This window comes from Citrus clementina, unplaced genomic scaffold (genome assembly GCF_000493195.1).
Source record: "Citrus clementina cultivar Clemenules unplaced genomic scaffold, Citrus_clementina_v1.0 scaffold_1, whole genome shotgun sequence".
Lineage (NCBI taxonomy): Eukaryota > Viridiplantae > Streptophyta > Magnoliopsida > Sapindales > Rutaceae > Citrus > Citrus x clementina.
Window position 1 is genome coordinate 14,591,436 of NW_006263303.1, and position 14,869 is coordinate 14,606,304.

At 33.9% G+C, this 14,869-nt stretch overlaps 3 protein-coding genes across 3 annotated transcripts; 1 reads left to right on the plus strand and 2 right to left on the minus strand.

Moving 5' to 3' along the window:
• The first annotated feature begins 520 nt into the window (after positions 1 to 520).
• Positions 521 to 4,604, plus strand: LOC18056131 (beta-glucosidase 44). The gene is made up of 11 exons (XM_006451599.2): positions 521 to 856; positions 965 to 1,023; positions 2,143 to 2,218; positions 2,304 to 2,375; positions 2,503 to 2,590; positions 2,704 to 2,956; positions 3,050 to 3,165; positions 3,550 to 3,767; positions 3,876 to 3,907; positions 3,993 to 4,095; positions 4,222 to 4,604. Exons 1-11 carry the CDS (start codon positions 592 to 594, stop codon positions 4,497 to 4,499), a joined length of 1,560 nt encoding a protein of 519 aa, XP_006451662.1. The 5' UTR covers positions 521 to 591; the 3' UTR covers positions 4,500 to 4,604.
• A 165-nt stretch (positions 4,605 to 4,769) lies between these two features.
• LOC18056132 (exonuclease 1) lies at positions 4,770 to 8,664 on the minus strand. Its single transcript, XM_006451600.2, has 12 exons — positions 8,587 to 8,664; positions 8,456 to 8,492; positions 8,175 to 8,349; positions 7,996 to 8,074; positions 7,584 to 7,628; positions 7,319 to 7,468; positions 7,092 to 7,206; positions 6,647 to 6,747; positions 6,419 to 6,516; positions 6,230 to 6,322; positions 5,757 to 5,956; positions 4,770 to 5,512 (listed from the first exon to the last, which is right to left on the minus strand). Exons 1-12 carry the CDS (start codon positions 8,662 to 8,664, stop codon positions 4,971 to 4,973), a joined length of 1,713 nt encoding a protein of 570 aa, XP_006451663.1. The 3' UTR covers positions 4,770 to 4,970.
• A 940-nt stretch (positions 8,665 to 9,604) lies between these two features.
• LOC18056133 (alpha-dioxygenase 2) lies at positions 9,605 to 14,180 on the minus strand. The gene is made up of 10 exons (XM_006451601.2): positions 14,088 to 14,180; positions 13,392 to 13,652; positions 13,080 to 13,229; positions 12,423 to 12,559; positions 11,922 to 12,135; positions 11,650 to 11,795; positions 11,117 to 11,344; positions 10,799 to 11,001; positions 10,081 to 10,324; positions 9,605 to 9,852 (listed from the first exon to the last, which is right to left on the minus strand). The coding sequence occupies exons 1-10, from the start codon at positions 14,178 to 14,180 to the stop codon at positions 9,627 to 9,629; spliced, it is 1,902 nt and encodes a 633-aa protein (XP_006451664.1). The 3' UTR covers positions 9,605 to 9,626.
• Between the last annotated feature and the right edge of the window lie 689 nt (positions 14,181 to 14,869).

A 14,869-nucleotide genomic window follows, 5' to 3' on the forward strand; every position in this document is an offset into this window, starting at 1 on the left:
TAAATGCCTCATGTCACATACGTTCGAGTTTTGAGTGTAATTTATTTTAGGTTGAAGTTACTGGCAAGTGGCAACTCATCATTATTCTTACAAAGTCTCGCTTTAAATAAAATTATAATTAAGAATTATATATGTATTAATAAATTATTTATATTAAGAATTAATTTTTTTTAATTTTTTATCTGTTATTTTTTTATTTATCTAAAATATTTATAAAATTTTAAAATAATATAATTTTTTTTATATTTTTTATTGATTAAATATTTTTATACTGAAGATGGTCTTCAAATTATAATAAAAACTCAGAGTTGGCAGAAGATTTCATCTTGAATCTAAATTACTGCCATTCATTTTATCTATTTAATTTTATACAGTTAAATCCATTAATCATTTTTACCTGTACCTAAATTCTCGATACCCGATTTAATTAGTGATCACATACTAATTAAATTACTACACATATCAAGACAAATCCGTCGTATTCTCTTTTTATATATAAAAACACTCTTTCAGCTCTACTCTGTTCAGCATTCCCACATACACTGTCGTTCTTATCTCTATTTCTTTCTTTCTTTCTTTCTTTCTTTGAAGATGAGAGTCCCGCTTGCAGTTGCAGCCTCCTTCTACTTCTCCCTCTTGCTCGGCACTGTTACAATCCGGTGTGCTGCTGGTACATCTTACTTCGATGAAGCCGCACAGCCTGAAACTGTCCATTTCGACACCGGCGGGCTGAGCAGAGAAAGCCTCCCGAACGGCTTTGTGTTTGGAACGGCCACGTCCGCTTATCAAGTGGAAGGCATGGCCCACAAAGACGGTCGTGGGCCCAGCATTTGGGATGTCTTTGCTAAGAAGCCCGGTATTAATTAATAATAATTAATCATTATAATATCTTTATTTTACTATTAATTTCTTGTTTATTTTCAATGCATTTTAGTTGTTTTTAATAATTTTAATTCTGAAACAGGAATTGTTGCCAATAATGCCACCGGGGATGTGTCCGTGGACCAATATCACCGTTACAAAGTATCTCCTTTATTTATTTCTTTAATCATTTATTTATAAATGTTAAAATTTAAACAACTATAAACAATTTTACGGGAATTTTTTTTTTTTTTGACAATAAAGAATTTTACGGGATTGAATATGAAATTATGGGGTTGTAAATCGTATCATTCCTGCAATAAATAAAAAGAAAAAAATGATTATCTCAGGACATGTGAGGGGAATCCTATGGTAAGGGGACTGACTCTTCACGTTATGGGAATATGGGCAGTGGGCCACGTGCTAAATGTGATCATTTGTCGCTATTTTTCTCACTGTAACTCTCAGTACACACTCACTTTTATGCAATAACAAGTTAACAACGGAGTGTAATTATCAGATAGCCAACCCACATTTAGAACTTAGATTTTTTTAAATTCTTTTTTTTTTTTCAATTTATAGAGTAAATAATCATCCAAAATCAAACAAATCAAAGTAACCAATTAAAATTCGATAGATATTGTCAAATTAATTATTTTGTTAAATATTTTCTTCATTTATCTAATAAAAATTTGAGGAATTTATAATTTCTTTTATGTTTTTAATAATTATAGTTTCATCTCTTAATTTATTAACAATAATAAATTCTATTCCAATTTTAAAAATTACAAGAATGCCATTTATATTATTATAATCCTCTAAAAAAGAAAATCAACTTTCATGTATCTTAAAGAAAACTGGATCTCTATAACTAATGGCCTTCACTGATATCTATCTAATGAGCTATTTTCTTTTCATATGCAAAGATCAACTTATTCTTTCCCTTCAAAGTAAAAGTAAAAATAAAATGTTTTACTGCTTTAATTGTGCGCCTGATACAAGTCAGTTACATCTTGTACAAACTCTCTGTTGAGTACAAATTATAGAAAGCACTGTTGCTAGGAATGGCAATGGCAATGTTTCGGTGTACTTAAAAACTGCTAATAGGAACTGGCAACTGGATTGCTTGCACAATATCTGTAGTGCTAAATTGCTATAATTCAGTGTTGAATTGCCAATAGCCATGTACCTGTCTGCAACGGAAATTGACAATATAAGGTGCACATGCAATAATGTTGGATCTAGGTTCACTGGGCTCATTCAAGTCTTATTGTTGTACAGGAGGATGTTGATATCATGGCAAATTTGAATTTTGATGCATACCGGTTCTCAATTTCCTGGTCCAGAATTTTCCCATGTACGTTAATCAGTTTGTTCTTGTTACATCACCAGATATAATTTTATGACCGGCCTTAACCTGTGCAATCCATTTGTTAATGCAGATGGAACTGGGAAAGTAAATTGGAAGGGAGTTGCATACTACAATCAGCTGATCAACTACTTGCTCAAAAGAGGTAAAGTTCAATTAAGATTATGTTAATAATGCATTGTCAAGTTCATACTTAATTGAGTGCTGAATCTTTATTGATTGATACAAAATAGGCATATAACTCTACGGTGTTTCTTTAAACTGCTTTCTAGGTATTACTCCATATGCAAATCTTTATCACTATGATCTTCCTGAAGCTCTCGAGAAGAAGTACATTGGATTGCTCAGTAAGAGAGTAGTGTAAGTGCTAGTTCATAATCTTTACTTTAATACATACACATCTATTGGATGTTAATGTTAGCAAACTGTTTCTTGTTAGATCTGTTTTGACAAGTGTCCATATTACTCTACAGGAAAGACTTTGCTGATTACGCTGACTTTTGCTTTAAGACATTTGGAGACAGAGTAAAGAATTGGATGACATTTAATGAACCAAGAGTGGTAGCCGCTCTTGGTTATGATAATGGTTTCTTTGCTCCTGGGAGGTGTTCCAAAGCATTTGGAAATTGTACAGTTGGAAATTCGGCAACAGAGCCCTATATTGTTGCCCATAATTCGATTTTATCCCATGCTGCAGCCGTCCAGAGATACCGACAGAAATATGAAGTAAGATTAGCAATTATTATCTTCTTTTGAGTTGTTGTTGATTAGCTTCATTAGAAAATCACTGTCTTAATTGATACATTCCATTAATTTCAGCAAAAGCAGAAGGGAAGAATCGGAATTCTCTTGGATTTTGTTTGGTATGAACCTCTTACGAGATCAAAGGCTGACAACTATGCAGCTCAAAGAGCAAGAGACTTTCATGTTGGATGGTAAAAATTTCGTGGCTTCCTAGGTCCTATTCAATTAAGATAATGAAAACCTGATCTATTTGATTAAACACTCTGGAACATGAACAGTTCGGAATTCACAACCAATCCCCAATTGAAAATAAGCCAGATAAAAAAATGCCTCTTTTCTTTTTGGTTACAGGATTACTGCTGAATTCAGAAAATTTTAAGTATATGAGAAGGAGAAATACATGCTTACAACTTGCATTAACTCGCTTTAATGTCTAACAATAGTTTGTAAACTGTATCATAGTGCCTTTGAATTGCATGAATTCAGTGAAAAATTCGTATATCTGAAGCAGTGTTATTTGTAGAAATTCTTAAGAGGATCACTGAAGTATGTGAAAATTGCGGGGTAATTTGTAGGTTTATTCATCCTATCGTTTATGGTGAGTACCCAAAAACAATGCAAAACATTGTTGGCAACAGGCTACCCAAGTTCACAAAAGAAGAGGTTAAAATGGTAAAGGGATCAATAGATTTTGTGGGTATTAACCAGTATACTGCCTACTACATGTATGATCCGCATTTGAAACAACCAAAGCAAGTGGGATATCAGCAGGATTGGAATGCTGGATTTGCTTGTAAGTCATTTATTTATTTCTGCCTCTTGGAAGGAACAAAGAAGAAAACCAATCCTTTGATTTATCGGATCTGTTTAACCAAATTTTAGTTTCTTGTGAATTTTTCAGATGAAAAGAATGGAGTGCCAATTGGTCCAAGAGTACGTCTTTTACAATTACATTTGCTTTTTGATTTTTAATGCAGAAATCATAATTTACCTCTTGCAATGAATTGAGAGTTTGCAGGCAAATTCTTATTGGCTATACAATGTACCTTGGGGAATGTACAAGGCCTTAATGTACATAAAAGAGCATTATGGGAACCCTACAGTCATTCTGTCCGAAAATGGTACGAGTTAATAAATGTTACTTTCTCACACTAAGTGATTGTTTTGCAAGATTTGTCTTGGTTTATGCATTTGTATTAATAAATCTAAACTATTTTGACTGTTAATTTTTTAATGCACGTCTGCAGGCATGGATGATCCAGGTAATGTCACACTTCCTAAGGGATTGCATGACACCACAAGGATAAACTATTACAAGGGCTACTTGACTCAACTGAAGAAGGCTGTTGATGATGGAGCAAATGTCGTTGGCTACTTTGCATGGTCGCTGCTTGACAATTTTGAATGGAGGTTAGGCTATACCTCGAGGTTTGGCATTGTCTATGTTGATTTCACCAATCTAAAGAGGTATCCGAAGATGTCTGCCTATTGGTTTAAGCAACTGCTTAAACGAAACAAGCATTAAGTAGCCAGGCATCATGTTTCAGTTGTTTAGGGAGAGTATTTGTCAGAGCAAAACTGTCTGTCCTTACAATAAAGTCCCTAAATAATATTTAGTTACTTTCCTTTGGCTTTGTTGCTGCAGAATTTATTTTCCAATTTATGCGCTAAGAGAAACATAGCCCTTATCAATGAAGGAAGCATACTGATTGCAACCAAATAACTTGTGTAAACTTGTCTCTGTGATTAGAACCCTAAGGCACAAGGGTCATATTGGCAAATAATATTTAAGCTCTTTCTCGTATATACCGGCTCATCTGTCTACTGACCATCAATGAAGCCCATTGTTTTGGATTCCTTCTTCGCATCATTCCCATCTCTGCTTTCAGGCACAAAATATTTTGAGTGGTTTCAATTCAGATAAATGCTTCTGAATAACTATCATAATTCTGGAATTGGATAATGATTCATAAAAACCAAAAGATGAACCTAAAAGTTACACTCTAGGAAAGAAATTCAAGATACTAGTGCTTTTATTTACAGAACTCATGCAATTGTTTGTCTTTTTCTTCTCAGTTTTACTTCTCGCTTTCCCTTTAGAGATCTTTTTTGGCTTAGAATTCACACTTTCTTGTGATTCCGTAGTAACATGCAAGTTTGTATCTTCTACCTCAGTTATTACCGAAACTTCTTTCGAAATACTCTGTTGCTGATCCAACTGATTGCTATGGAGCTTTCTTTTCCCAGAATTGTTATTTTCAGGAGCCTTGGGTAGAATAATATCAGGAGTAATACACAAGACATCCAACTTCTCAACGTCAGTCACAACTAGAACTTCTTTGCTATTGCTCTGTATCTGATCTAATTGCATTTCGACAAGTTTTCTTTTTTTGAAGGGGTTATTGTTAGGAACTTGCAGTGGAACGTCATCTGGAACCTTGATTGTTTCATGATCTTTTAAAGGCAAAAGTAATTTCTGAAGTGCAGCATCTTCATTCAAGTAGCTCCTTTCACATGAAACCGGAACCTCCTTCGGGGCTGCCACCAAAAGCCATGACATTGTAAACTATGCTGATTATTTTTTAGGTTCTAATCTTTGTTAAACATGTAAAGATAAATACAAGAATGCATGCACTAATTCATTTATTTTTGCCATTGCAAGAACAAGTTCTGAGTTTTCAAGCTGCATGGGGATACTCTCAAGTTATTAATAAAATTCTAAAACAATTATTGGAAAACGAAAAACAAAAGAAATGCGGGATTAAAAGCTTGCCTGTAATACCTTTTTCCATGGTTTTCTGTGATGTAAATAACATAAAACCAGTTTCCTCTCTGGATCCCGCAGTGATTTCAGCCTTCTTAAGTCTACTCAGAGTTTTTCCAACGGGACTTTGAGAACTTAAAGAAACATTGAAGGCCTCCATGCCTACTGGATCTAAGCGTCCTTCAGCAATTGCAGTGGCTATTGATGGAGGAATTTCTCTAATAAAATCATAACAGTCAAGGAAAAGAATGTTTGTCTCAAAACTAACTGCACAAGATTATGTAGTGCACTAGTATTAGATAGAAATGCTTTAACATTCCATATTTGAGGTCAACTAAACTGCCACAACATTTCCAATGCCTGATAGTGAAAACTATGTCTGGAAGGCAACAGATGTGCCAGGCATATCAGAAGATGCCAACAAGGAAACATGGCGATCAATACTGCAACTTTACTGAAAGCAAAAGAAGGCTGAATGATTCAAAGGATACGGTCCTAAAAAGTCAAGCTCTCCACCTATAGATTGCAGAAGCTTCTGTGGTAGTGGTTTAATGTGTTCAAGCTTCTTTGCATCACCATCATATCTACAAATGATGTTAAAAGGCATTATGTATATGCAAAATGATCTGAATATCAGGCATGGATTTATTGCATTAATCTAATTTTCACAATCAACATACATCCTTGCATGCTGGAATACTGCAACTGCTTCTCTGAAAGATTTGGAGTAATCTTCAGGTACTTGACTGCCCTTCTCCAACTTCAGAACTGATAAAACCTACGAACAAAGCATTTAGATCAGCATCATGTCAAATGACGGCCCTTCAAAAATGGTTGGAAGCAAGGCATTCTATTGTGTTCAGGAAGTTTTCACAGGATTGGGAATGTATTCAATAGTGGACACTTACACGATCTAGATTTCGGTATTTTGAAACCATGGAATATGCCTTTGCAATCCCAATTCCAGGGATAGATGGAAGAAAATCACACCCAGCCAAAACACACATACCTGAGAAAATGCCATGATATAAACTACTTCTTAAGTAAAAATGTCAATAAGATAATTAAACATATTGTTTTATCAAATGAAATGAGAAAATGTTATTCAGTTATGTTTCAATTTCCGATAATTGAAACAAATTTACAAACTACATGAGCAAAAGGTGATCATCATATTTAGATATAAGATCAGCAGGCATAATTTTTTTAAAAGAAATCAGTATCTGTTTAATTATCCAAAATCATTTCTGGTTTCATGGGATGAGCTCCAAAAACATTGTCAAATGTCTTTTCTAAAACCTGATAATGCATGCACATTTATAACAAATCTTTAACGTTTGACATTGAACTTACCTATAAACAGCTCCTGGTCAAAATTCCGAAAGGATGGTGTACATGTCTCAGACCCAAAAACATTATCTAGTACAAGCTCTTCCCCATTGCCATGTCTATCCATCTTAAAAACAGTCTGTTGTGAACCAATGGAAATCAGAAAATTTTCAATAAGTAAAGAAAAGAAATCACCAAAAGATTAATAGAGCTCCATCTGCATGATACCAGAGTTTCATACAAGTGCTTACAGCTTTGCAACCATATGTTATTAGATCACTATCTTCAGTAATCACTGCCACAATTCCATCTTTTTCTACATCAAGACTGGAAAGGTATGCTAACTGAGCATCAGCCTCATAGGGAGCTACCACAAAGTCGATGTTCTCTGATCTTAATACCTGAATAACAACAAATGCAAGAGATAATAGGCTATAGTGATCTAAGATTCATAAAATCAATTAAGCTAATGACAAATTCAGGACTTAAACTGGTAGGCAAAAGTGAATCATTTACCTGAATCAGTTGATGAGCTATGGCTGGAGTGATGCTAATCGCTTTCTACAGGCAAACAAAATTGCAGATATGAAATCAGAACAAAAGCAGAAAAATGGTATGAATTTTAGGTTCCAATAAACATCCAAAGCTGTTAACAAAACATAATGACACTGTTTAACAGCATCAAGATCATTTGTTTCCACTGATAAGCAAATGTTAAGTTGTGTCCTACATTGACTAGTAAAGAGAAGTTACTTGAGTTTATAAGTAAAATAGGCCCTCCACCCAATAGGCTAGTCTTTTGGATTAGATAATTAAAATTCGTAAACCCAAGCTCCCAAACAAGTATGAAAGGATCAGGGTATGGTGGTGGTTTCGTGCGTCCTATATTGGGTAGTCTGGTCCACCAGGAATGGCAAATTATCGATACCTGGAAGAGCTCTGAAGCAGCTCGGGCATCCCCCTCTTTAAGTTTTGCCATTGCCAAATCGCGGTTAGCTTCTCTTCTCCTGAAAATTACCAAAGATATAAAATTCTACTCAATTTTTTCTTCAATTGGGTTGCAATAACATTTCTTTAAAAAAAAAAAAAAGATTGGGGTTATCATACCTGTGTCTTTCTTGCTCTGTGGCGGCCTTACAGGGAATATTTCCTCCATCAAATACAACCACAGGTGTTATATTGTAGTGACGAAGAAGATTTATTCGATGCATAAAATAGTCTATGTATCGCAATTTCCTTTCACTAGTTGAATTTAAACATAGCTCCATGCTACATGAATATGCTGCAATTTTTTCCCCACATAAAAAAACAAATAAATTAATAAATAATTTCGATACATTCACCAAAAATAATTTATTTAATAAAAAAAAAAAAGCTCTGCATATTACCTCCTTTATGAAGCCATGAATATGCATCAATACCCACCTGCAAATAAACCCACCAAAGGTAAAATAAACAATTACAAAAATTGGAAAAGATTAAAATTGAATTTAAAAAAAAAAAAGGATTTGATATTTACTCGCTTGCCAGCATATTTCTTGATGTGAATGGGTTTAATGTAGGGTTTCATGAATCTGAGAAGATCTTTAATACCCATATTTTTTTCTGTTTCTGTTTCTAAAATTTGAGAGATTTATTTATTTTGTTTTCTGTTTTATATTTTAGGTTTATGTTTCTGTTTTGTAATTTTAATATATATTAGAGAAAAATGTGAGTATGTGACAATGGCATTGAAAAATATGAAGCAGAGAAAATGGCGGGAAGAACTGCAGACGTCCAAATGTGGAGGCGGCTGATAAATGAAAAAGCATCATGCCCTTCATTCCAAAGGGCTTCCTCTTAGGGCATAACAAGTAACCGCCGCGTGACAATCAAATTGGCCTGATTTAAGGTTATTTTTGTCTTTTTGATGATTCTTTTTACCGCGAAGTGAGTTTGAATTTATTTTACTGTTAAGATTCCCCGCGCTAAAGCAAGTTACACCCAACTACCTTCTAAATTTGCTTAAAAACACTTGAGTCCCTGAAAATTTTAAACTGCGTAATTTAGTCCCCACTAAATGTTGTGCCTTTGACAAATTAGTTTTAATGGTTTGAATTATGGGAAGTTGATATAACGCTCTCACACATGTTATGGTGTGCAACAGAATACATGAGCTCCTATTATGGGAGTTTTGTTGTAAGACCTAAAACTCCATAATAAAAATTAGCGACGTGTATTGTCGCGCACCATAATGTGTGTGATAGCACGAATTAAATCACATCTCTTAAACTATGTTCACTTTAAAAAATATTATATTTACTTAAGAAATTGAATAATACTAAATTTATCAAGTGAATATTTTTTTTGGTTGTATCGTATTGCATTTTTTTTTTAATCTATACTCATGTTTTGTTAACAAAAATGGACGATGTTGGTATTTTTTGTTGTAGAAAATTTCTGAAATCTTATTCCAATATTCTTTGGCATGAGCAGAAGTATTATTACATCTACGTACACAAATGCAAATTTTATAAAAAGATGTGTTGTTGATAAGATTGACCTCCCAAACATAGCCTATCAAGGGGCTAAACGCAGATACAGGGGAATGTAGTTGGATTGATTAGGCTCTGAATCCCAAACAGAGAATGCACTTGAACACCTCATCCATTTTTTTGTCATTTCAGGAAAGTGCCGATCAATAACATCTTTCAATGTCTCAGTTTTGTTTACCCATTCCAAGCCTTTCTCAGTGTAAGTTTTGGAATTGAAATTGGTGGTGAAGAAACGATCAGCTTCTAGCCTCCTGCACATATATTTTGTATTTCATATCATATCATATATTTTGTATTTCTATTAGCAAAACTAAAACTTAAGATATGATATGATATGATTAACTAACTAGATATAGTTGTAGCAAACTAGATATAATTGTGACAAATACTAATAATTACCAAACCAATTCAGATTTAAGTCGGGACTCAAATGCTTGAATCCCACCACTACACTTTTTAAATGGAAGAATAGTATATACCTTGATGCAATAAGAAGAAAGATAAAGAAAGCTGTCTCGCTTATTGCAAAGCCTTTGATCTTCTTCTCAGCATGCAATCCCACTTGTAGATCCATCTTTTCAACGTCGTCTCCATATACTTCCTGGAGAACTTTAATAACTTCTTTGTCGTCTGTCAAATCTTCCCATTTGCTTATAGGAATCATTAATAGGTTCCTTCGAAATTCATTGTAACGAGATACACCTCTCTCCCTGTCCCTATAGACTGATTGTACAACAACAGTAATCTAATTAATTAGCTCTAATATCATATTAATAGATTTTAGAGTACCTCTGATATGCTATATCCATTTGATGTATATATGACATTTACATATTTATTTTGAAAAATCATTATGTAAATTAGTAGTTATTTTTAATTTATGTAAATATGTCTTACATGCATTAAGTAAATATAATACAATAGAGATATTTTAGAATTTCTCCATATTAGTGTGTCAATCACTAGGCATTATGACAAAAAGGACTTTTCATGGTCTAATAAAAAGGAAATGTGATAAATCTAATTAAACAAAAAGTAAGGGTAAATATTCCTTTAGTCTCTATAATTAGAACCAATTACTCAGTTAATCCCTATATTTTTAAGAAAATTATTCAAAATATCTCACTTATATATCGGTTTATGTTACAACCTATCTAATCGTCTAATAATTAAGAGAAGTTGGAAAAGTGGAATTACTTTCTAAAGCTGCCATGTCAACTGGGTTTGGTCTATCTTCACCATTAATATCATGGGCAACAAGGTTCCTCATCCACAACGGATAGTTCCACAACGTGACAGCTCCACAAGCCTGATGTCCCATTGATACCAGCATTTGCTCCATTCCAATTTTTGATAGTCTTCTCTCCCCTTCTTTTCCTGCCATTTCTTTCATTGCCACCCTAAAAAAATATATATTTTTCATAGTAGTGAGTTAGTGATATTACAATTGCATTCTTGTTTGTGACAAATAATGAGACAGTGAAAATAGAATAAGAAAAGTGGAGGAGAGTTTACTCTTGTTGCACAGGAGGGCATGCATAATCTGATTTGGTGGAATTGATGTCCCTGAGTATAAGCTTGTCAGGAAGAAGAGAATGCATTCTGTAAACGCTTGCAAATTCCTCAGTAAGTGAATAGGGGACTCCATGATCTCTTGGCTTCTTAAGACCAACCAATCCACTTAGTATTGGACCACAAATATGTCCAAATAAATCCTTGAATTTCTTTCCCAAAAATCCATACCTACACGGTCATAAAGTTTAATTTTGATGTGAGCGAAATTTACCCTCTAATGATCTTGTACCCTTGGAGTACTTTAATTTAAGATTTTGTTTTATTAATCTGTGCTATATCTATGAAATCGAAGCTTTAGCTATGAAATAAATAATAAATATAGTATTTAATAAATATGGCTTTTTAAATTATAACTTTAAGAAAAACAGTAAACATTACATAAAATTTTAATCGAATAATTGAGAATAAAATAACTTTAATTTTCAGACTACAGCTGCAAACACTTTACCAAACAGACCCTAAGAGAGTGTTACCAGTTGATCCTCATCCCTGCCGAAAGAGTATCAGTTTTTAAGAGTTCTACAGTCCAATCAATGGTGTGTACTTTAGCAATGACAGCCGAAGTCACCAATCTCGCATGTCGGTACAACTTTTCATCATCAAGATCAGGATAATGGTCCTAGTAAAGATGACACGTAATAAAACAAGTTCAGTAATCATCAGCTAATTATTACAGAAGAGGTGCTCTGAAAAGAAGATTAAGTACTTGCAAATAAAGAAGAAAAGTTGTGACTTAATTAATTACTTTGAGCTTATCACAAACAGCATTGTGCTCTTTGACAAACAACGCTTGCAAGAGGGTGAAGCCTGCCCAGAAGTTTCTAATGTCACCTGAGATTGGAATCCATTTCTCATCATGCTCAAGCAGTCCATCTCCTCCTATTTTTAGCTTTCCATCTTTGAATGTCCTCACTCTTTTCATGCCTTCTTCATTATTGCCATAAATTACACTCGCATCCCTGCACTCAAGTTTAATTACCAAATCAATTAATATGACTTTCTTGTAAGGTTGACTAAAACGATACTAAAGATGTATGGTCTTTGTAAATAACTCCTCAGTACAGTAGTAAAACAACACTAAAGAGATATGCACTTCTTTGTTTCATTCTTAAGGTGAGAATTCAAGTTCTCAGATCAGGAACATTCTGAGTTTACAAAAAATTTAAATAGACTTATGATTGTAAATATTAGTAAATCTATAATCTAATTTGAAAAAACATATGATGCTAACATTATAAATGCTTACCACCAAGGAGTTCTCGTATTTAGAGAACCAGTTTTCACAGAAGGTGTAGAAGTTGGGACCCCCTTAGTTTTAAAAAATTTGAATGATTTTAATGGACAACCACTTGCGATTTCTTCATCAGGAGCTGTGAGTTCTACCTGTAATAAACTGTTAGTCAAAGACAATAACCACAACCTATCCTTCACATATATATCCATAAAACAAATAAGAAATAAAGAAAATAGGCTTTTCAAATTCACAAAAGGGACGCCAATTAGTTCACTAGCACAACCCATGCACCCAATGATGGTGTTAGAACTCGATTTTCCTCTCAATTAAATCGGGTAGGATAAAATTTTTCTCCTGTGGGTAGAGTAGCATTATACTAGACTTATCAAAAGTAATCCCGATAGATTTCTAATTATAAATATCAATAGAATTTTAATTATAATATCACTATATAGGGCAAAAAAAAAAAATTCACGAAAGAGGGTGTGCTTGTTATCCATGTGCACTAATAGGGTTTGTTTTCTTTTAAAAGATTGAAAAATAATAAATTCAATTAGTTATAAACTCAAGTATCTGAACTGTGAATATGGCATATACAAGTTAATTAGTGCGTATATAACACAAGGCAATTATATACTTATTAATTTGAGAGGTAAGATGAATATATACCTGTTTGCTGTCCTCCAAATGATCAGTCCAGTCATGAATCATGAATTGAATCCAAGAGCATGCTATCATGTTGAACTGCTTCCCATTGTCTATAAACTTTTTCCTTGCCAAAAGCTTTGTAGCCACAACCGCTGGATGAGGATCCAGCAACTGCTTACCTCCACATAATTTAAAAATTATATCATAAATACAAAGTTTAAAATAGAACACATCAAAGAAATATAAAATACTGCAATTATTCTATGCAACACTCAAAAAATTTTTAAGTTGATTTTATTAATTGCCAATATATTTATGCATGCACATACATACCCCATATGTTGAAGTGGATGGAGGCATGTTGCGACCAAAAAAGGTTCCTTGGCTGCCAATTGTATCATCGGAAGGGTGATTGCATGTCCCATCGGCCGTCCGATAACAAATTTCCTCCGTGTCATACTTCTGACCGTTGATCTCGCCGACATGCAGTAGATTATACCGCTGATGCAGGTGCCTTCTGATCCCCAGATAAGCAAGCCCCAGTAGCACCGGTAATCTGTGCCATAAATCTAGCTTGTCCAAAATATGTATAACCTTCAAAAAAATAAAAATAATTATCAATAATTTTTATTTCATTTTTTTTTTTTAAATACAAAGAAGAGTGAGCAAAGTCTGAATCAAATTTTTAACCTCTTATCTTCTTAGAATTTAAACTAAGGTGGCCAAAAGCAAAGAAAATCGCCCAAAAACCACCTGATTTTACTCTTGGGCAGATAATAATTGATTTCTTCATATTTCAAATTTTGTACCAATAAAAGATTTTGCTAAGTGCATAAAATATTTTAAGTTCAAGCATAAAATTGTCGTTCTGAAACATAAAACTTTATATATTAATGTATTTTTTACTCTTAAGATCGTAAATTTTACGTTAAAAAAATAGAAATAAATTAATGAAATGAGAGAGAGAGAGAGAGAGAGAGAGAGAGAGAGAGAGAGAGAGAGAGAGAGAGAGAGAGAGAGAGCACTAACATAAAACAAGAAAGTGTCAAAGAAAGACATCTTGGCAACAATTCTCAGAAGCTGAGGATGGACAAAGGAGGAAAAGGATAGAGAGAAAGCCATGACTTTGTGTAGATTAAATGTGTGCTCAAACTCGACTGATTCTTTCTCTTTCTCTTTTTTGGTTTTAAGTGTTTATAAAACAAGAGTGTGAGCTTCTGCTCTTTTTCCTTTTTCTTGTCTGGTCTTAAATTCGAAGGCAGTTTGTTGTTGGCCTGTTACTGCACTCGCACTATTGTGTCTTTTGCACAGCTGAAAGTTAATGAATATGACTTAAAAAAATAGAACGATCATGTCTTTCAATTAGATGACTCCTAGTCATTAAATTGATTCGTCGAAAGGCATACAACAAACGCGGTGTTTTTTCTTTTTTTCAGTGTATTAAATCATTTGGCATCCGAAGACTACATTGGGCCCTGACTAATCTAGATTCGAGCCGAGTAGGACCACTAGGGCGGCAAAGCTCCCCCAACAAGTATTTAACGCAGCTGCATTCCCAAGCCTCGAACCGAGGACCTTAGTTAAGTTAAAACAACCCCATGCCAGTTGATCTACGCGCTTGTTGGTAACGCGGTGCATATTTTTTTATTTGGAGGTGGTGATGATACACACAAAGTGTTCGTTATTGCTCGACGTGTGTAACTATTACGTGCACGATCAAAACACTCCACGTAGACTTTACAAGGAATTCATTAATATATATGAACGCAAACCCTATACAATATCGATTTCTCTACTCTTGGATTCAAGAT